At 36.8% G+C, this 24,166-nt stretch overlaps 1 protein-coding gene across 1 annotated transcript; it reads right to left on the bottom strand.

Moving 5' to 3' along the window:
- Nucleotides 1-4,061: 4,061 nt before the first annotated feature.
- LOC113096032 (C-type mannose receptor 2-like) lies at nt 4,062-22,430 on the bottom strand. Its single transcript, XM_026261403.1, has 11 exons — nt 22,314-22,430; nt 17,066-17,446; nt 16,629-16,970; nt 13,967-14,335; nt 13,511-13,885; nt 10,687-11,061; nt 10,503-10,601; nt 6,523-6,768; nt 5,115-5,483; nt 4,478-4,858; nt 4,062-4,309 (listed from the first exon to the last, which is right to left on the bottom strand). Exons 1-11 carry the CDS (start codon nt 22,354-22,356, stop codon nt 4,182-4,184), a joined length of 3,108 nt encoding a protein of 1,035 aa, XP_026117188.1. The 5' UTR covers nt 22,357-22,430; the 3' UTR covers nt 4,062-4,181.
- Between the last annotated feature and the right edge of the window lie 1,736 nt (nt 22,431-24,166).

Here is a 24,166-nt window from a genome sequence, read left to right as displayed (position 1 = left end):
TTGTTTATAGTGATTATAATCCACATCGGATCAAGTTATTTCAAACACTTGCTGCTTACTAAGAGTGAGTTTTAAGCTCAACTTATTTTAAAACGTCTTTAATGCTGGTGTTACAGCTGCTGTCTTTCTGAAATGATCCACGCTGACGCTCTCTAGACACGGAGAAACTCCGCCTTTGTTTGTAACCCCTCCTATAGCCCCAGCTGGCCCGCTTTGGCCCAAGGATTTCATCGGGCCGAAAAAACCTGGCCGTTGGCCCAGAGGAAGCCCCGGCGAGGCACGATCAAGCCCCGGAAGTGACAGTGGAAACGCGACTGGCCCTGGCACGCACTAGCACGCCCGGTCTTAGCTCGATAGTGGAAACACGGCTATGGCCTCTGATGTATAACCCAGGCCCAGATCTAACTGTAGATGAGTGCTTGATTCCATTCAGAGGAAGATGTGCTTTCAAGCAGTACATTCCCAGGAAACCTGCAAAGTACGAAATCAAGATCTGGGCTGCATGTGATTCCAGAACAAGTTATGCTTGGAATATGCAGCTGTACACAGCAAAGCCTCTAAGTGGAAAGCCTGAAAAAAAAAAACCAGGGTATGCGAGTGGTCCTTCACTTGACTGCTGGTCTTCAGGGACACATAATAACCTGTGACAATTTTTTTTATGTCACATGCCCTTGGCCAGGAGCTCCTAAAAAAACCCAGCTAACAATGGTTGACAATAAGAAGAAACAAGCCTGAGGTTCCTCCTGCTCTTCTCTCAACAAAAGGCAGCGATTGCTTTTCTTCTGTCTTTGCCTTCAGTGACACACATTGCTTTGTATCTTATCGTCCCAAAAAAGGCAAAAATGTGTTACTAATGATGTCCTGCCACAAGGAGGCCATAGTAAGCAACAGGAAATGGACAAGAAGCCTCAAGTAATCTTGGAATTCAATCATTTCAAAGGAGGAGTTGACAACATCGACAAGGTATTTCCAAATTTGATAATCATATACATTTTGCTGAATATTTGCTAAATATATAATGCATTTCTTTTGTCAGTGAATGTACAAATTTGTGTGTCTTTGTAATATTGCAGATGATTGCAACCTACAGCTGCAAGAGGAAAACAGCTCGTTGGCCAATGGCTGTTTTCGCAGCCATGATTGACGTGTCTGCCATCAATGCTTTTGTGGTGTGGAAAGAGATAAATCCTGCATGGGAGAGAGGAAAATGTTTCCAGAGAAGTCTCTTTCTTGAACAGCTTGGAAAAGTTCTGGTGAGTCCTCACATGAAGAGCTGAAAACACCTGCCTAGTACACCAGCCTCAGTCAAATTATTGATGAAAATGCAAGATCATCCTCCTGACAGTGAAGAGGCTCCAGGACCCTCCACCCAACCTCCATCCTCAAAAAGAAAGTGCTGTGAGGTGTGTCCACGGAACAAAGACGTGAAGTCCAAAAGGCACTGCACAAACTGCAGGAAGAACATCTGCATTGCCCATAATATCAATATCTGCCAGATGTGCATGAACTTTAGTTCATGATACCAAGTACCATTAACAGTGTTTTGCATTCTGCTTGTTCTTTCACTTGTTTATTAGCCATGTGATTTATATAAAGTTGTATTGTTCTGTGTACCCTTTACTCCTGTTCCTTACAGTTTAGTGGTGCTGTTGTTTTGTTTTTTATTATATTGTTTTATTTACTTTGTTAAATTCATCAAAGTTGTGAGAAGTTGAAGCGTCAGGAAAAACTACTTGAAAATCCCTATGGACCTCTATTGGTTATATGTGGTCATTGCACTTTCTTTCTTTAATTATAATTTCTAAAGTTTTTTCACAAACCAGCAGATGTCAGTATTCTATCCCTAACACAGGGCAGTGACCAAAAACAAATTAGATTGAATATTTAAGTGATTTTTTCTTTAAAATTTTTTTTTCATAAGCCAATTTATGGCCTAGTTAAGTAACTGTGCAGTAAATAGGTAAAAAAAAAAAAACATCAAAATTTCCACAAAAACAGCATCAATGTATAGTTGATTGATTAGGGCGTATAGCCACTTCACTAATTTATGAAGCTCAATCATCTTTTGCTGCACATCAGAAATATATTCTTTGGTTTTTCTCATTGTGATGGATGATTAATGGAATTTGGACTTTGTTTTCCCTCCTCTTTATATTTCTGTGAAACAGGAAGCCATGGCTGGATAATTTCATGTTTTTTAATTCATGTTAATTGAGAATATGAATGGGAGTATACTTCAGAGATATTTTACTCAATAGAATTTTGCCCAACATGTATTTCAGAAAAGCATTTATATGATAATGATATTTCCCCCCCATTTTAAATATTTTTCCAATGATTTTTTTTTTATTATTTAAATAAAATATCAAAAGGATTAATAATGCAGATTAATATTCATATCTTTCTTTGATCATATTTACCTATGTGACCCTGGACCACAAAACCAGTATTAAGTGTACATTTAAAAAAAAATGGTTTGTTAGGATAGGATCATATTCGGCTGAGATATAACTGTTTGAAAATCTGGAATCTTAATTTTTAAAAAAATTAAAATATTGAGAATATTGCCTTTAAAGTTGCTCAAATTAAGTTCCTAGCAATGCATATTACTAATCATGTAAATGCGGAACGTAACCGCACAGGAGCGGGATGAAAAAATTGTCCCATGCAGACCTCTACTTTCAAGGCAAGGCATTTTTCATCTTTATGTATGTAATCTATTTATTTATGACACTATATTTAATAATTTCTTGACAATCTTTTTTACATCTTAATTATTTGCTACATGATAAGTAAAGGAATAATCCACCAAAGCTCCCTATCAAACACTTCCTATGCCTTCGGTTTTCTAAGTCCTGACCAAGAAAATAGCTATGTGTAAAGCATGTCTGTATCCTTTCTTATTTTTGTGCATGGTTTATTTAGTTACTTCAACACCAAGGAGAAGAAGGTGCCAGGTTCAATATTTTCATCTTATTTTTATCCCTTTTGTTTTACTGTACTAAAACATAGAATGCAGAAAACAACCACAACTTACTTTCAAAATTTTAAACTTGATATAACTTTACACAACATGATATGCGTAACTTCAAAACAAACACAAAAACATCTTATTTTTTATATTCAGATCATAATGATGTCATAAATCATTGCTATCGTAAGTATAAAATTATTGCTTCACATGATGTGCCTTTACATGAAATACTACTGATCAGACTATATATACAGATTACTGTACGCCAAATTTCCCATCATTCTTTTATCAATATCAAGCTATCATAAATTTGATACAAAAACCCCTTCATTGATTAAACAGGTCCATTAAAACAACTTAAAACATAATGAAATAACATTTCTGGGAGAATATTTCATGGTCAAGTATTGAGCTCACAATTGTATTGAAAATTGCAAAGCGTTGTCTTCCTCCATCAGGGATTGATTGTGCGATAGCTTCTCAATTTCATGGTGACGTTGCTTTGAAGTCCGAGCCTCATCAACTGATCTTTTAACTGAAAATATATGAGCTTTATGACATCCATGCACTGATAAGATATGGTAGTCATACTGTAGCACATATATTTATTATTCACATTTAAAAGTATTTGCTGTTTCCTAGAAGTCTTTTGAAATGAAATGTTTACATAGAAAATGATGTGTAGTATTTATAAACGAAAAGTAATATACATTATGTAAATATTACCGTATTTTTCGGACTATAAGTCGCACCTGAGTATAAGTCTCATCAGTCCAAAAATATGTCATGACGAGGAAAAAAACATATATAAGTCACACTGGACTATAAGTCACATTTATTTAGAACCAAGAACCAAGAGAAAACATTACCGTCTCTAGCCACGAGAGGGCGCTCTATGATTTCATACAGGAGCACTGAGCAGCATAGAGCGCCCTCTCTCGGCTGGAGATGGTAGTTTTCTCTTGGTTCATTTCTCTCGATTCATTTCAAATTAATTTTGATAAGTCGTACCTGACTATAAGTCGCAGGACCAGCAAAACTATGAAAAAAAAGTGTGACTTATAGTCCGGAAAATACGGTAATTGCTGATAGATTAATGCCTTATGTTAACTCTTGAGTTGATTACCTGTATAATCACAAGCTCTTCAATCTGAGACTCTGACCAATTTTTTTGACTCTTAATCTTCACTCGCATTCCTATCACTGATCAATGGGGGAAAAACAAATCTTTACAGTGTTTTATGTATTGAAAACAGCAGAAACAATCACATATCCAAGTAAGCATACCATACTCAGCTGACGAAGGTGGGTTGATATGATGGCCATCAGATTCACCTAACAGCAAACAGAAATATCATATGTTACACTTATGATACAGACTTTTGTTTCTTTTTATTTTACAGCATCCACATTCATATCCATATTGTCACTGTTGGTTTCTTATTTTTGGGTATAATAGCCTAATGCTTATTCATTTTCACTCTAGAAGGTATATTTGCTCACCACTGTAACAGAAGAAAGGCAAACTGTCAAAGCATCTCTCATCTGTCCACTGACCAAAGTGTTGTAAAGACACAGCCGTGCAGTGCTGAGACCCCTGCTGCCCTGAAATAACCGCACCGTTATCTGGTTCTGCAGGAAGATTTTGAGTTGATGGAAGCCAATACGTGAAGGAAGAGCTGCTGTGATCTGACCACAGTCTGTTTCGGTGCAGACCAATCCATACATTTTTATAAAATCGTTCAATGCTCAGTATCTGTTGACGCTCTGTCTCATTCCTCACGCTGGCCAGGTCTGTGTATTCCTCTCTACAGTAGCTCTGAGCTTCAGTCCAGGTCCTTTCCTCAGATACCCAGACATACTTCTGAGAGGAGTTTTCTCTACCTAGGATAAAAATGTTAAGACAGTAAGTCAATTCATTTGTTACTTCATCTGGCCATCCATCTTTTTAAAATGCATTTATTTTTACAATACACCTGCATTAACAAAACACACAGTTTTTGGGAGGTACACCGGATTTTTGATCCAAGCCAAGTCTTACCACAAGGACAGTGATGGTTGTTGAGACTTTGACTTAAAGTGATAAAAGTAAAAGCAGTATGTACATAAAAGAAATACATTTTCAATTGTAATGCCTTACCATCATAGCAGACAAATGTGTAAGGATGGTCACATGAATAATCAAACCATTCCCCATTAGAATCCATGTAAACGCACAGCTCGTTCCCACCACTGTTGTCTGGTTGATGTAGCCAGTTCCTGAAATCTCTCTCTCCTTCCTGATAGAAATCATTGTCTTCCAGTGACCATCTCCAGCTGTTCACATCATCATACAGTCCAATCCAGGCTGAACCACTGTAACTCCCATTAACTGTGTTAATGAGTCTGTTCATTTCCTCCATGTTATCAACGGTGGCCAGATCTGTGTAAGTCTGTCTGCAGTAACTCTGAGCTTCAGTCCAGGTCTTAGATTCATTGACAAAGTGATACTGATGGAATGATGCTGATGCTATCAGTGTGAAGAAAAAATGTAATGATACAAAAGAAACATGTTTTATTCAGTACCTTTCAGGGCTGTACAGTGCGACATTTGTGCTATGAAAAATGAATAGATTTACCACTGTAGCCTGTATGAGATACAGTTTTCCGTGTTTATTACACAGCCACTTAGTACTGTGAAGTGATTTAGTTGTGCTTGGCTGTGTATGAGATTATGCTTATGCTTTTGAAGAAATAGCCTATCTTGGCTTCTATCAGCTGCAGCTCTGGTACGCCGTCTCAATATCCTTCTGCACAACATGATATCTACACATGGCTGTAGCCAGCTATGAGGTCATCGAGGTCCGGACCTCTGTAAATATTTCATGTTCGAAAATAAAATTTGTTCTGTGATTGACTAATTTGTTGCTAAACTTCCGAAGTGAACGAAGACTCACTTCGGAAGTGTCTCGCAGCGAATATTTTCATACCGCTAAGAGTTGTTAGCGAGATGGAGTAGAAAGTTAATAAAGTAGGAAGTTGCGGTTTAGGGCCAGCGATCACTTGATCTTATCTAATTTCAAAATATTTTGAAATAATTTCGGTTTAAATTTATTTATTTATAGGTTTTTGTTTATTTTAATAGCAACATCTGGCAACATTGCATCTCCAGCATTAGTCTTAGTAGTTAACAAAAACTACAAAAAAATAGCAGCGGCTTTTTACACTAAGTGCAAATATCTATAGATTATTTTTATACTATACTATATTTATATTATTTTTCTTTTACAAGAGGGAAATTAGTAGTAAATAGCAAAACCAACATGATGAAGAATCATGATAAAATCATGAATTGTTGATATTCCTGAAAAAAAACATTGTGATCTGATATTTTTGCCTTATCTCCCACCCTTGGCCTGTGTTACAAAATTTTCAACCTCTGTAGCACCAGTGCTATAAGCAAAAAGGTTAATTCACAGCCCTGTCTTTATTTTGTTCTAATATATCTTTTTCTTATTCTTTTCTAATTGCAGGTTATTTTTCATTTATTTATTTTCCTGGGTACTCACCACTGTAGCAAAAGAAAGGTAATGCAGTGTTGCAGTTTTCATCAGTCCCGCTCCCAGAGTCACTAAATGACACTGCAGTGCAGTATTCATTGTTTCCAGCATTATCTGGCTGTCCTGTCCTCCAGTTACTGAATGAAGAGTTGCTCTGATCTGACAAAGATCTGGTTCTGTAAAGTCCAATCCAAACACTTTGAAGAAGTGGAATTAATGACTGAACCCTGTAGTTTTCCATCTCATTTCTGATACCAGTGTTGTAGTCGAGACCAGCTCATTCGAGTCCGAGTCAAGACCGAGTTCAGAAAGGGTCGAGTCCGAGTCAAGACCGAGTTCAGAAAGGGTCGAGTCCGAGTCAAGACCGAGTTCAGAAAGGGTCGAGTCCGAGTCAAGACCGAGACCAGAGAGATTGGGTCTGAGACAAGACCTAAAGAAATCTTCAAGAGTATGTCAAATGTTTGGTGGAAACAATAAAGGTTAAAAGTGCCACATAGTATGTGGTGTAAAGGTAATTTTATTAGTATTATGAAGTGTTACTTGTCAATATTAAGTGCTCATTTTCACATAACATCGTTGTACCACTATACACATCCATATAACCTTTCTAGCAGAGATGGGACCAAGTCACACATGTGCAAGTCTCAAGTAAGTCTCAAGTCTTAACCTTCAAGTCTCAAGTAAGTCCCAAGTATTTTTTTTCTTGGGCAAGTCAAGTCAAGTCAAGTCACAAGCTATGTCAAGTCAAGTCCAAGTCAAGTCACCTTAATATTGTTATTTTACCCGCAGAATCTGATCTTAATAAAGTTAAAAGGCAAGATATAAGTAACTGTCAGTAAATTTAAATAATTTGGATTTGCATTGTAAATACTCATGTTCAGTAAAATACATCATGGAATCAAACAAAATTGTAACTTCCTAAAATTATTTATTTTTCACTTCTGCCAACAGTGTTTGAAATGTTTTACATTTTCAACATTGAGTCCATAAAACTAAACATCCAACAGACTCCTCTCTGAACACCTCTCTCTCTCTCTCTCTCTCTCTCTCTCTCACACACACACACACACACACACTCTCTCTCTCTCTCTCTCTCTCTCTCTCTCTCAGAGTATAGAATATAAATAGTATTTTCAGTTGTTTCATACTTTTTTGTTATGTACAGTACAGACCAAAAGTTTGGACACACCTTCTCATTCAAAGAGTTTTCTTTATTTTCATGACTATGAAAATTGTAGATTCACACTGAAGGCATCAAGGGCTATTTGACCAAGAAGGAGAGTGATGGGGTATATATATATATGTAATATGCACTTCTCATGATTGGGTAATCGCGGCAGCTACATTTGTTTTTCTGATTAATTGTTTTGCTCTATGTGAAAGACAAGGTAACTAAATATTCGGGGCTTATGCCCCCTTAGCCCAGCCCTAGCGCCGCCCCTGGAATGCATTTTTTTGACGGCCTGCTAGCGGATCATTAGGGGCCGTTCATACCGTTAGTATGCGCTCTCATAATGGAAGCAACGTGCTCACGACGAGCACCGCATCGAGTTAAAAACATCTAAACTTTTCAGAATGCTGCAAACGCACTGCAGGTCATGTGACAATAACTAACCAATCAGCTTCATCCTTTCCCGTATCAACGTTGAAAGCTCAGGTAACATGAAGGAACAGCTGTTCATAGCTGTATATGGATTGCCATTTTGAAATGAATTTAGTAGCAGAGCTACTGCGAGCGATTTTTAGTGCTGCAAATCCATTTATCCTTTGCTGAAATTTCTACGTCTTCATTGAGAGAGAGCGTGTCATGGATGCTTAGCAACGACAGACGCCCCAGGAGCACTTCTGCCAAAGCGCTTTGGAAAGAAGGAGAAAGCGGCGCGACTAGCGTTTTCCACGCGTTTTTAGGCGCGAACTATTGAAGACAAAAGCGATGACCCTCGGTACCTCTCAGGCTGACATGTTGATGTGATGTGAAATCTGATTTAAGTGGGCGTGGTGTGTGTAAGGTAGAGAGGGCATGACTGATGATAGTGTCCTGATCCAGTCACGACGCTATTCTCAGCCTGCGCTCCAGCTGAGTAATCAACTTTATTTAAAAAAATAATTTATATATTTTATATTCAAACTGAATACATGATTTGATTAACACTCAAGTCATTCAAGTCATCGTGTCTCAAGTCAAGTCAAGTCCCGAGTCTTTAACTTCCAAGTCCGAGTCAAGTCTCAAGTCCTAAAAATAGCGACTCGAGTCGACTCGAGTCCAAGTCACCAAGTCACAAGTCCCCATGTCTGCTTTCTAGTACACATAACATTACTGTACGAACCTATATTGTAATTCTACATAACACTTCTAGTACAAGTAACATTACTGTACCACTATACCTGTAAATGTTCAACTGTAACAGCTTTTACATAACTTTTAACCCTGAAGCTTAACTAATGACTGCTAATATCCTTACAATGTCTTGGATTATGTGCACTTTAAATGTTGTGAAGATTACAGATGGGCATAATTACTTTTTTTAAAAAAATAAGTGAGGAGACCATCCTGCTACCCAACCAAGCACGATGTGGTCTCATGATCAATCCACCCAGACTTAAAACTCTCTCTATTGGTGCAGAGGAAGTGGGGACTGACAAAAGTTACCATTTCATCACTTTCTTTAACAGCAACGGATAATCTAATGCTTATTTCCCTGGATGGTGCGTTTTAATGCAGGGTAAAATACACACTAGTCGAAGTTTTTTTTAGTTACGGACGGCATACACACAAGTGCCGACTGACTGTCCAGGAAAATTTCATCCAAAAGTGTGTATGTGCCAGGGGAAGAAAGCTGGATGAAATGCCATATAAGTTCAATGCCTTCTGTCAGACATTTTTTTTGGGGGGGGGGGGGTGGGGGGGGGTGTTTAGTGTTGAGACAGTCAGTCTGTGTCTGTATTCATTATATAATTTAATTAAACAATATTTGTTTTTTTCTGTGACAATTTTGTCCTACTTTGTAAAAATAACACAGTTGAGAGATATAATGTAGCAATGTGGCTTTCTGGAAAGCGGGATCACTACAGGCGGATGGCAGGAGGGTAACTTAAGGCCGGTGACACACTGGCTGCGTGGCGTCTCTGCTGCGTGCCAGAAGCGTGGTGGCTGCTTCGCGTTTTCTGTGTCTTTACACACCAGAAGCGTGCCTGACGACTCGGCGCTGGCACGCTGCTGTAGGTGACATAAAGGGAGGCTGCCGAAAAACCAGGCTCTTGTCTTCATGACAACAATATCAACTTTTTTTTTTTTTTTTTTTACACACCTACTGATAGGAAACCGTCAACAGTATTGACGGCAAAATAGAGTATGTTTGACAGGTGCAATGTTTGAAAATCGATCATTATTAATTTATTTTTTAAATTACATTTATATCTGAATTTATGCCAACCTATAGACTTTCAAATATCAAAATATCATGAATTAATATGTATTTGTGTACAAAATGACATATAAACACATTTTCCTAGTATATTTTGCCTGGAAACGCTTCCAACATGCACGTGTGTCGCGTGAAAATAGGCGTCGGTTCTATTTCTAGCATGCACAGGTTTTCCGCGCGTCTCACGCAGGCAGTCTGCAAGATCTAACCTGTTAACATGGGAGCCGAATTAAAAACAGACACGCCACACAGCTGAGACGCTTGCGCCACACATCCATTGTGTCGCTGGCCTAACGTCTCACGTCAAAAGAAAATCACCAGTCATTGGATGTCAATCATACATCAATTTAAATAAACATTAACATACAGTAATAATCATGAAATATTTGGATTGGGACTCGAGTGGACTCGGGCATAAGTCCGATTCCTAATATGTTCGAGTCCGAGTCAATACCGAGTCAAAATGCACACGAGTCCATGACAAGACCGAGACCATTAAAATACGGTCTCGAGACCGAGTCCAAGACAGAGTCCGAGTCTCGAGTACTCAACACTGTCTGATACTGACGAGGTCTGTGTGATGTTCTCTACAGTAACTCTGCGCTTCAGTCCAGGTTTTATACTGGTAAACAAACACATAGCTTGTACTAGCATTCGCTTGTCCTGTGGGAAGCAATTTAAATGTGATTTATCATAAAAGCATAATTTGTTCAAAATACTTCTTTAAGAGTCTATAAGCAGTTCTCACCATCATAGCAAACAAAAGGAGCTGTACTGTAGCAAGAGGTTTCACCCCATATTCCATGATTAAGTGGCAAGTACACACACAGACTCTGTCCACCCGAGTTCACTTGTTGCTGAACAAACCAGCTTTTAAAACCTTCACCTAATGCTGCATTTTCCAATGACCATCTCCAGCTGTTCAGATCATCATAGAGTCCAATCCAAGTCGATCCATATAAAGTGCCACGTACTGTTTTAATGAGTCTGTTCATTTCCTCCATATTATCAATGGTGGCCAGATCAGTGTAATTCTGTCTGCAGTAACTCTGAGCTTCAGTCCAGGTCTTAGACTCAGACACAAAGTGATACTGACGGGTGCATGTAGATTGTGTGCAGGTTCCTGTGAATTGTTTCACAGCACAGAAAACAAAGAAGAGGGAAAAGTTCATATCTGAAGAAAATTATAAAAACACTTTTGTTTTTACCCCCATTTTTCATGAGTTGATCTCAAAGATCTAAGATTTTTTCTATGTACACAAAAGGCCTATTTCTCTCAAATATTGTTTCAAATCGGTTTTATCAATATCCAGCAACTTTGGACAGCCATTGAAGAGGAGTGGACCAACATCCCACAGGCCACAATCAACAACCTGATCAACTCTATGCGAAGGAGATGTGTTGCACTACTTGAGGCAAATGATGGTCACACCAGATGCTGACTGGTTTTCGGACCCCCGATACAGTAAAATTGCACATTTAAGAGCTGCCTTTTATTGTGGCCAGTCTAAGGCACAGCAGTGCAATAATCCTTCTTTCTAATCAGCATCTTGATATGCCACACCTGTGAGGTGGATGGATTATCTTGGCAAAGGAGAAGTGCTCACTAACACAGATTTAGACAGATTTGTGAACAATATTTAAGAGAAATAGGCCTTTTGTGTACATAGAAAAAGTCTTAGATATTTGAGTTCAGCACATGAAAAATGGAGGCAAAAACAAAAGTGTTGCATTTATAATTTTGTTTCAGTGTACATCTGAATAAATATGCTTTTCATTCATGTATGGTTTGTTAGGATAAGACAATATTCGGCTAATACGACTATTGGTGCATCTCAGTAAATTAGAATGTCGTGGAAAATGTCATTTATTTCAGTAATTTCAACTCAAATAGTGAAACTTGTGTATTAAATATATTCAATGCAAACAGACTGAAGTAGTATAAGTCTTTGGTTCTTTTAATTGTGATGATTTTGACTCACATTTAACAAAAACCCACCAATTCACAGAACAATCTCCACAGATTTGCATATGGTGACATGCCAATCAGCTAAACAACTCAAAACACCTACAAAGGATTCCCGAGCCTTCAAAATGGTCTTTCAGTTTGGTTCACTAGGCTACACAATCATGGGGAAGACTGCGGATCTGACAGTTGTCCAGAAGACCCTTCACAAGGAGGATAAGCCACAAACATCCACAGCCAAAGAAGCTGGCTGTTCAGAGTGCTGTGAGTTAAGTGGAAGGAAAAAGTGTGGAAGAAAAAAATGCACAACCAACCGAGAGAACCACAGCCTTATGAGGATTGTCAAACCAAACAATGCAGATGAGCTGAAGGCCACTGTCAAAGAGACCTGGGCTTCCAGACCACCTCAGCAGTGCCACAAACCCAAGTATTGAGTACATGAAGAGTAAATTAACATACGTTCCAGAAGGCCAATAATTCACTAAAAAAATATGTTTTTTTGTTGAGATAGTGAAGTGGTGGGTTTTTGTTAAATATGAGCCAAAATCATCACAATTAAAAGAACTAAAGACTTAAACCATTTCAGTCTGTGTGCATTGAATTTATTTCATACAGAAGTATCACAATTTGAGTTGAATTACTTAAATTAAACTTTTTTTCCAAAACATTCTAATTCAGTGATCCTCAAATCTGGCTCGCGAGATCCATTTTCCGGCGAAGTTTAGCTCTAACCCTAATCAAACACACATGAGTTTGCTAATCAGTGTCTTCAGGATCATTAGAAAATCACAGGCAGGTGTGTTTAATTGGAGTCGGAGCTAAACTCTGCAGGAAACTGGATCTCGCGTGCCAGATTTGAGGATCACTGTTCTAATTCATTGAGATGCACCTGCATTAACAAATCTGGGATCTGTGGGTGCAAAAAAAAAAAAGAAAAGAAAAGAAAATCGAAATATTTAGAAAATCACCTTTAAAGTTGTCCAAATGAAGTTCTTAGCAATGCATATTACTAATGAAAAATTATGTTTTTATATATTTACAATAGGGAATTTACTTAATATTTTAATGGAACATGATCTTTACAATATCCTTATGATTTTTGGCATGAAAAAAAAATTAATAATTTTGTACCATACAATTTTTTTTTTTTTTTTTTTGGCTATTGCTAAAAATATACCCCAGCGACTTATGTATTAGGGTCTCATTTATGACAGATTGATTCACACTGAATTTTATGCAAAATGGGTATACGACACTTGAGGAATTTAAAGAAGAGTAAAACGTATACTGCTGTGCATTTGACCCTAATTAACAGTTGTTTGATCCCTATATGGTGTACTCCATGATATTTAGTTGTAAAATAAATTAATGAAAAAAAAAATAATAATAACAGTAAAGTTTTGAAGACTAAAACCATTTTGGGGATCAGTCCCTTTGGTCATATTTTTATTTTCATTGAATCATTAACATGTTAAGTTTTACCAACATTTTACAAAAGGTTTTCTACAATAAATTTCAATGTCTTTTGAATCCACATATTTTCTGGTGCTAAAAGTCTATCTTATTTGTCACAAATTATGACATCCATAAAAGCGAGAGAACTTACTGTTGTAACAGAAGAAAGGCATGTTGATTATACAGATCTCATCTGTCCATCGGCCTGAATGTCTGAATGATACTGCAGTGCAGTGCTGATAGCCTGCAACATAATCTTGACTGCCACCGTTATCTGGTTGAGCTTTTAACCCAGGAATTTCAGGCCTCCAGTTTTGATAACTGTTATTCTGACTGTTTGACCAAACTCTGTTTCTGTACAGGCCGATCCAGACTCCTCCACCTGTTGTCTCATAGATCCTCTGGTTCTCAGTCTGATTTCTCACATTGGCGAGATCGGTGTAATGCTCTCTGCAGTATCTATGAGCCTCTAACCAGGGTTTCCCATAATTGATACTGATAAAACTCTGTGTGGCGGTTTCTCTACCTGATATGAAATATGACAAATTTATTTGCACATCAGCGATCAATGAAAAAATATCTAAAAAAAAAAAAAAGCAATTGTTACCATCATAGCAAACAAATTGGAATGCAGAGTCACATGACAAATCAGCCCATTCCCCATTAGAATCCATGTAAACGCACAGCTCGTTCCCACCACTGTTGTCTGGTTCATGTAGCCAGTTCCTGAAATCTCTCTCTCCTTCCTGATAGAAATCATTGTCTTCCAGTGACCATCTCCAGCTGTTCACATCACCATACAGTCCAATCCAGGCTGAACCACTGTAACTCCCATTAACTGTGTTAATGAGTCTGTTCATTTCCTCCATGTTATCAACGGTGGCCAGATCTGTGTAATTCTGTCTGCAGTAGCTCTGAGCTTCAGTCCAGGTCTTAGATTCATTGGCAAAGTGATACTGATGGGATGATGCTGATCCTGGCAATAGAGGAACAAATTAAGCATTTATTTGTTTATCATAGTATAACAAATATTTCTAATGAATTCAGTGGACTCCAATCTGAGACTACTAACAACATTTAAGCATTTTTCTCATTTAATGAATTATTTACTGTTAGAAATTATATGATCAGTATTGGGTGGACAAATGAACACAAATTTCAGAATATAGTGTATAGTAGTTGGATTTGTTTTCCTTTTGCTTTAAACAAAGTAGCCATTGAACTGCATGAAATTCTCAAGATTGTGTCACAGTAAAATTGTTAATGGTCACCAATATATTTTGGTTACCAACATTCTTCAAAATTTCTTCTGTGTTCTGTAAAAAAAAAGATATGCATACCAATTTGGAATGACATGAGGGTGAATTAATGATGACCCAATTAAACATATTGGGAGAACTAGTATGCCTTTAAAGGCACGTTGACACCAAGAATGACAACAGTAATGATATTAGCACCCACACCAATGCATGAAAACATTCTGCAGAAGAGTATGTTATGTTGTCCACCACTTTAAATGCTCAAACTACTTAAAGTAGGGTGGATTCTGATTGGCTAATTGGTAAAGATTTTATCACCCAACATCTGGAAAAATCTCTCTAAAATTGATTCTAACTATATTGTTGTTATTGTTATATACAGTGGCCGAGAGAACTCAAGAGAGAAATGTTTCAAGGGCATCCAAACAATGCTTAAGAAAATGAACCATGGTTTTATTATAGTAAAAGTGTAGTAACCATGTTTTAAATATATATATATATATATATATATATATATATATATATATATATATATATATATATATATATTTTATTTATTAACATTTCTTGGGCGTACTGGTTACCATTTATATAACTACAGTTGCACACATACCATCTGTACTACTCGCAGCTCATTTCTCTATTTGGGTGTGTTGTGAGTATTTAAAATTCAGCACGTGCTGTCAAAGTGCTGAAGAAATTTTCTTAATTTGCTGGTGCTTTTTCTGTTTGCATTTGTTATCTTAAATTCAGGCTTTGAGCTCCCTCAGCCACAGGGCCGGCCCGCGGCATAGGCGGTATAGGCAAATGCTAAGGGCGCCACTCATCCATAGGGGCGCCAGAATGAGTGAACGAGTGATTTATTTATTTTTTTTACATATTTTTTTTTATAATAGGCTACTATTTAAAAACCATAAATTTGAAATACTACCACTCTTCAATCTTCCCCCGCCCATCGAGTGCTTGAAGTGCGTCAGAAACAGAGCGCGCGCATGATCAGTTGTTGGTAATTTGTTGTGTAGCGTGCCCGACGCCGCATCCAATGTAGACAGCACTGCTTTTGTTAACACACAGCTCGTAGAAACGGGCCTGGCAGCTCGCGCCAGTTCTACACAGGGTGAAAGTTTCCTGATTGTGACGGAAGGCCGAATTTACATGACACATTATAAATGAGCATAGTCTGCGATAGATACAGTGCCAAAAAGAAGAGAAGAGGATAAAGACAGAGGTAAAGAGATGTAGTGAAAGAACAATTTATTGCATAGGAGTAAGATACTATAATTTCATGGCAGTTATTTTTTACCTTAAACTTAATGTTAGCAGTTGTTCTGAGTTCTGAGTCCCCAGACTGTGATTTTGTACAATCATGTCAGTTTTAAGGCGCATTTTTTATTATCACTTTTTTATTAATGTTTTACTATACAGTTGTGCAGTTTTGGGGGGATACAGTACAGGCCAAAAGTTTGGAAACATTACTATTTTTAATGTTTTTGAAAGAAGTTTCTTCTGCTCATCAAGCCTGCATTTATTTGATCAAAAATACAGAAAAAATGTAATATTGTGATATATTATTACAATTTAAAATAATTTTCATTTATTTATTCATAAGCATCATTACTCCATTCTTCAGTGTCACATGTGACATCCAGTCTATCACATGATCCTTTAGAAATCATTCTAATATTCTGATTTATTATGAGTGTTGGAAACAGTTATGCTGTAATGTGTGTGTGTGGATTTATATATATATATATATATATATATATATATATATATATATATATATATATATATATATATGCTAAATCATGAACACAATGACAGGGTCAAATGGGCAGTGATGCATGGGGCGCCAGGTAAAATCTTGCCTAGGACAGCAAATTGGTCAGGGCCGGCCCTGCTCAGCCACCATAGCTAACAGTTGTTTGGTGAATTTCCCTATTCTCATGGAATTTGCATTTTTTAAACTCTATATTGGTGTGAATCGCTTATATGTTCTACTGTACTCACCACTATGGCAAAAGAAGGGAAACGCGACTTTGCAGTCTTCATCAGTCCATGTCCCAGAGTCACTAAATGACACTGAAGTGCAGGATCCAGCAGTATCTGGCTGCCATGTGCTCCAGTAAGTAAATGAAGAGTTGCTTTGATCTGACCAAGACCAGGTTCTGTACAGTCCAATCCAGAAACGGACATAATAAACATTTTGTAATAAATATTGGATCTTCTGGTTTTCAACCTCATTTCTGATACTGACAAGGTCTGTGTGATGTTCTCTGCAGTAACTCTGAGCTTCAGTCCAGGTTTTGTATTCGTTGGTATAAACATAAGTTGCACTGGCATTTTCTCTTCCTGAAAAATATAAACAAAATGTAATTCAGAGAAAGGATGGTTTAGTTGTTTTTAGTTTGGTTCACCATCTTATGCGTTTTAAAAGAACAGCTCACCGTCATAGCAGACTGCAGAATGAGTTGCGGAGCAGCTTTCCGTAGACCATATCCCTTCGTTTATATACACACACAGACGTTGTACTTCAGAATTCCCTGGTCCTTTATTATACCAGTTCCTGAAGTCTTTTTCTCCAGCCTTAAAGAAGTCATTGTCCTCTAGAGTCCATTTCCAACCATTCAGATCATCATAGAGTCCAATCCATGCCAAATCAATGGAAACATCATTCACTTTGTCCAATAACTGGAGTGTCTGTTGATTATTTTCAATGGTGACCAGATCAGTGTATTTCTCTCTACAGTATCTCTGAGCTTCTGTCCAATTCTTGGATTCATTCACAAAGACATACTGAGAGGCACACAGTGTGAGGGGAAAGAAACCTGTTGAAAACACAAAAGTTGCCTTATGATGACATCATATGATAATGTCTCAGTTATGTCCATTGTCAGACATTAGAAGCCCTCTCCCAAATCCTCTGAGTCCACACTTTTGTAACGTATTGCCACTTTGACTATCGGGTCGAAGTCTTCTGTGAAGCTCACCTTAGTGTGGGCTCAGCAGAAGTGCACATCTAGGGTGCAAAGGGGGCATTTGCGAGCACCCTTCTTAAAGCTATAGACCCTTGTGACGTCACGTTCTACTCGCGCAAATTCTGAAAGACATGACGGACGGCAGAAGAGCTATGCTGTAGGACGTATGGCAAGCCAAGCGAGTACGAGTTCGTGTTGGTTCATGTTATACTTTTTTTTTTACTTGTATGTAAGCACAGTGCAGTGTTAATGTTCAAACTGTGTATTTACGATGTTAAAGTGGCTGACAACAATAAATATTCTTATTAGGAATGAAACTGCTTCGATTTTTTTAACTGTGCAGAGTAGTAACGTTAACTGAATAGTTAGGCCTACTAACGTACGCTATTGTATTTTAGTATTGGTCATTATGGTGGTACTTGGCCAGCCAAATATTTGGTACTGAGGTGGTACTTGGTAAAAAAGTTATAGATCAAGTGAATTAGAAAGTTGCTCTGGCACACCCAGTGAACAACGGTAACTTAAGTGGATAGCCAAGAACGATGTCCTCTAAAAATAGGCTACGTGTTGTAAAGAATACACATTAATACAAAATAAACCCTAGATTGATGTCTTACCTCTGCCATTTTGAGGTACCTCCCCGTGCCGTGAGCGTAGCATCACGTATCTGTCTCCCAGCCAGTTACAAAGAACTGTTAAGCATCCAGACTTTTAAAAGCTTTGAGGTCAGCACCAGTGTATGGGGATACCCCGTTTACCACATAATTGTACAGATCGTGTGGAATGATGTTGGGTAGATTTAATGAGGTCCGTGAAAATGGAGGAAGAAGGTAAGGAACGGTATCCAATCCTTCGACCTCCAACTCCAACTTTTATTAAATACCAATAAAAAGCCATACATTTTATTGGTATTTAACATTAAACTGATTGAAACTTCCTGCTCGTCTACTATTTAGCTTGTGCTTCCGGTGATTCTGCCCTCCATCATTGCGTCATCACGTGGTCGTACTGACGTGTTTGCAAAGGGTCTATAGCATGATAAATGGGATTGGGGTTGGGGGTAGAGGTTTAATGCTGTGTTCACACCAACATTTTGTATGCATTTGCGTGTCTAGAGCGAAATAGATGCGCATAAAAAGAAGCTAAATTGACATGCGTCCGAGGGGAAACCTGCTTCTTGTGGGAGGGGCAAGTGCTAGGCGGTTGTCTGTTTGCAAGATGGCTGATGTTGATCGAGCATTCATCGAGAAAGTTACTGCTAAATAAACACATTATCTTGTTAGCGAAAAGTAGCTTTTTATTAGGGGGAAAACAGTTGTAACAAAATGTCAGGAAGGCCGCAGGTTGATAAAGGTGTACGTGACTCAAAAGTAAAATGTTTATTTACAACTTACCAGGTTGCCCAAACTCCTCACCGACACTCTTCTAAGCAAGGTCCTTTTTATTCCTGTCTCTAAAGAAATATGAACTTGTGTCATATGGCTCCGGGGGACTGCTCAATGACAATATCAGTCGTTCCTCCATGTTGAATGAGCGACTCCGGGTGGGCTTGCCGCCACAACAGCAAGCGGGCTCCTGATTGGTTAACGCGGTGTGAATTGACACCAAAGTAAAAAAAAAATCAACTCTGGCATCAGACGCGAATTCGTAAATGCACAAAAAGCACCATTTGCATCAGACACTCAATTTGCATCTGCCTATCAAGACTACCAGGTGCATGTAAACGCATCTTTTCATTAACTTAACATTGAAATAATACACGCCAGACGGACTATTTGCATTTGGTGTGAACGCATTAGGGATACTATCCCTGTAATATACTTTTTTTTTATTAATATGAAATGTATATGGATTTTCATATTTTTTATTCATATGGAATATATACATTTATTATTAAAATTTTACTCTAAATAAGAAAAACTAAAACTTCCAGTAGATGGCAGTAAATGTCTTAATAGTAAGTAATTGAAATATTCATTTGATTTATTCAAATGGCTGATTCATTCAGGAATGAAGTAAATGGCTTGCATTATTTTTATTACTTATTAATTAGATTAACGCATTTTTGATTAGATTGTGCCTTGATTGTTATGATGATAGGAAAGTGGAGATGGACATGACAGCAAAACATAGGGAGGGGAATCAAATTCGGGTCAAATTCGGGAGACACAACACGCTACTACAGGTAAATAAAAAAACTTTGTTTAAATTAAAATGTTGTGTACCTAAAAGTTAAATAAAAACTGTATTGTACTGAAATGTAAAAACGACTTTATACAAATAAAGAAATTAAAATGTATTGTGTTTTAACAGTAATTTATAATTAATTTAGTGATTCCTCCATGAACAACTGAGTCCCACTAGTGCTTCACGAACCACACTTTGAGAACCACTGGTTTAAGCTAATATTTGGTAGCTAGAGATATCTCACAGTTGACATCATGATGGTATTATTGATCTTCAGTAACTTACCTTCATAGTCATGAACACATTTTAAACACTTATAAAATTTGCCTTCACGACTCTATAGCTGTGCAGTAAAATTCCCTTTAAAGATATACTTTTCATTCATTAACACTTTTATTGTACTGAAGTATAAAGTGTAGCAGGTGCAGGAATCACAAGTCTCATGTCATTTAATAAAAAAAATATGTTGTGCAACATACAATGAACAATGTTCATCCGGGTGAGTTTAAGCAAACTGCAAGTACTATTTGTTAGTAAAACAAATATGGTGAGTGTGAATTTCATATGCTATGATAATTCGAACAAATTTTTATTCTTATTGTAAAATAATAGAACACCTTTGGGTTTCTTTTGGTTACTGTTAGACTGGAAAAATAAAGAAATTAAACACACATAAGCCAAATGGTTGCAACTGCACTGGCACATCTGACACATTAACAAGAAAGAGCAGCAGTAGTTCCGGTAGCTCAGTAATGATTCAAGATTTACACCAGTGGAATTACAAATAAATTGTAATAGATAATTTTATAAAGCTGACTCATCTCAAACTGCACTGATCTTAATCTGACAAAAATGGTCTCTGGATTGAGAATGTGCCTTCCTACCTTCTGCCATCAACTAGTAAATCCTGTTTATGGCTGACTTAAAGCTATTTGTTTTTGATGATGTGATATGATGTCAAATTCCAACTTGTTTCACTATGTCAAAGAAAATAAAACTGCAACCATCAAGCAAAGAATAACCTGCACTTACTTATCCATTTTTATCCTGAACAACCAATGGGTGCCACCATGATAACTGGCTACTGTTTATTGAATCCTGTTTTGAATGTCCAGTCTAAATTCAACTGGGAAAACGTGAATCAATGAGCACTTAAAATAAATAAATAAATAAATAAATTCAAGCAGCAATGCATGCTAACAACTTTTTGGGTTAGAGTTGGGTTAGAGGGTTAGGTTTTTCAGTGTAAAATGGTTTATTCAGATGGCTCATCATGAAACATTACTTTTTTAAACACTTTAAAAACAATTTATGAATTTGTAAAAAAAAAAAAAAAGGAATTAACCAAATTTAGTAATTAAGTTGCCTGCGTAACTAACCAATTTTTTCTCTCTCTCTATTATTATTATTTTTTAAATTCTATTTATCGTAATGCATAATGTGGGTGCAACTACTTTTTTAACATCACCAAACCTGTTGGGTGGCCTATAATTAAGCTACCAGCTTAAAGAATACATGAATATTATTTTTTATAATTGTTTATGATAATTTCAATTCTAGCTTAGAAATTTTACATTTCAACTTAAGTCTAAAAGGCTAGAAACATGCTGTCATACCCCATTGGACTTGTTCTGTGTTTCCTTTCCCCATGTGTTTGCCCTTATTTGGTCCTGTTCCTGATCTCACTAGTTCATCATTAGTTAATATTTATAACAACTTTTTGGGTTAGAGTTGGGTTAGAGGGTTAGGTTTTTCAGTGTAAAATGGTTTATTCAGATGGCTCATCATGAAACATTACTTTTTTAAACACTTTAAAAACAATTTATGAATTTGTAAAAAAAAAAAAAAAGGAATTAACCAAATTTAGTAATTAAGTTGCCTGCGTAACTAACCAATTTTTTCTCTCTCTCTATTATTATTATTTTTTAAATTCTATTTATTGTAATGCATAATGTGGGTGCAACTACTTTTTTAACATCACCAAACCTGTTGGGTGGCCTATAATTAAGCTACCAGCTTAAAGAATACATGAATATTATTTTTTATAATTGTTTATGATAATTTCAATTCTAGCTTAGAAATTTTAAATTTCAACTTAAGTCTACAAGGCTAGAAACATGCTGTCATACCCCATTGGACTTGTTCTGTGTTTCCTTTCCCCATGTGTTTGCCCTTATTTGGTCCTGTTCCTGATCTCACTAGTTCATCATTAGTTAATATTCAGCTCACCTGTTTGTCCCTTGTTAGTCAAACTACTTAAGTTCAACTCTTTTTACTGGTTTTTGTGCTCTGTACTGATGACAATGAGCCTGTGAAAAGGGCAGCATTTCCTGCTACTATTGCAGTATACACGCATATAGAAAATAATAATTCAAAAACATAAAAACAACCTTAAATAAGTGGTCATTTGCTAACAATGCAGAAACATAAGTATTTACCAAGTTCCAGACCCCATCCCCTGACATTTATTTTTAAATAACTAAAAATAACTTTTAAATAAGGATTCAAAATAAGTAAAAAGATTCCAAACCTGATAGTAATACCAGTGAAAACATGGTTCTGGAGGAGATCATATGCCTGTTTTATTGTAATTTATGTGTTAAAAGTAATCAAGCACATTTTTTGTCAAAAAATCTAGTTGACATCAAATCCCGTCTTTCTCACCTGTTTATGTTTGGGGCTGTCTTTATATTTATTGCAAAAATGTGGGTGGGATCTATAAAATCACAAAACCTGTTGGGTCACCAAGCAGTGTGAGTTTCTTCAGCATAACTTCACAAAATAAAGATGTGATCTGTTTAACACAACCTGTAGTAAAAGCATAAAGTAGGAGACATGGTGTAAATTGGAGAATGCATTAATTAATTTCTGTTCATCAGCTTTCTATTCAATTTCGACAGTAGCTTTTCATAAAAAAGGCAATGGATCTTTAAATAATATGAAACCAGAAAGACCAGTGCAAAAGGAAGTTTATTTCTTTCAATATATATATATTTTTGTTATACCAGGTCTAGTCTACCATTCTATAGTTCAATTCAATACAGTTCAATAATAATAATAAAGACTGTTCATAGAGGAATTTATGTATCAGTTGTCTGTAAGCCATGGTTATGTCCAAACAAATACAGAAATATATTATACTAGCTTAAACGTAGACTATGTTTGTGCAGTTTTAGTGTACGAGACCATCCAAAAAATATATTCACTGATCGCTTTAGAATTTGAACAGTTAACCTGTATTTCGTAGCAACTTATTCTCCTAAAATGGACCAGCATTTAGACTGGAACATAAAGTAAATTAAACACACATAAGCCAAATGGTTGTAACTGCACTGGCACATCTGACACATTAACAAGAAAGAGCGTCACTAGTTCCTGTAGCTCAGTAATGATCCAAGGTTTACACCGGTGGAATTACAAATAAGAAATGCACATTCTGAAGACAATAAATCAATAACTTTTTTAATTTTATAAATAATTTTATAAAGCTGACTCATCTCTAACTGCACTGATCTTAATCTGACAAAATGGTCTCTGGATTGAGAATGTGCCTTCATACCTTCTGCCATCAACTAGTAAATCCTGTTTATGGCTGACTTAAAGCTATTTGTTTTTGATGATGTGATATGATATGTCAAACTCCAACTTGTTTAACTATCTCAAAGAAAAGAAAACTGCAACTGTCAAGCCAAGAATAACCTGCACTTTCTTATCCTTTTTTTTTCTGAACAACCAATGGGTGCCACCATGATAACTGGCTACTGTTTACTGAATCCTGTTTTGCATGTCCAGTCTAAATTAAACTGGTAAAATGTGAATCAGTGAGCATGCTAATAACTTTTAGGGTTTAGGAACGAATGATATCCATAAGCAGAACCATAGTTCAACATAGGTAAATGCACTGTCCTTCTTATACTCATGAAGGCCACCTGTTTTCACTTCTCGAGCAGGGCCCCACAGCCCAGGCCCACAACATCCTCCTAATTAAGAAAAATTTTAAATTAATATGCTGTTAAACTCATTATTTATGATATAATGGACGTAGATAGGGTTGGAGTATATAGGTTTCAAACTACCAGGGATAGAATGGGTAGGTTTTAGGTGTAGCGTGGTTCAATTGGTTAGGATTACCATATTTTCTACTATAAGTCGCACTTTTTTTCATAGTTTGGCTGGTCCTGTGACTTATAGTCAGGTGCGACTTATCAAAATTATTTGACTTGAACCGAGAGAAATTAACTAAGAGACATAAACCAAGGTAAAACATTACCGTCTCTAGCCTCTAGAGGGTGCTCTATGCTGCTCAGTGCTCCTGTAGTCTACACTGAAGACATAGAGCGCTGTCTCGCAGCTGTAGATATTAATGTTTTCTCTTGGTTCTAA

The sequence above is a fragment of the Carassius auratus genome, unplaced genomic scaffold (assembly GCF_003368295.1).
Source record: "Carassius auratus strain Wakin unplaced genomic scaffold, ASM336829v1 scaf_tig00215844, whole genome shotgun sequence".
NCBI lineage: Eukaryota > Metazoa > Chordata > Actinopteri > Cypriniformes > Cyprinidae > Carassius > Carassius auratus.
The sequence above is the reverse complement of the archived record's forward strand: the minus strand, read 5'-3'. Positions and strand labels throughout refer to the sequence as shown.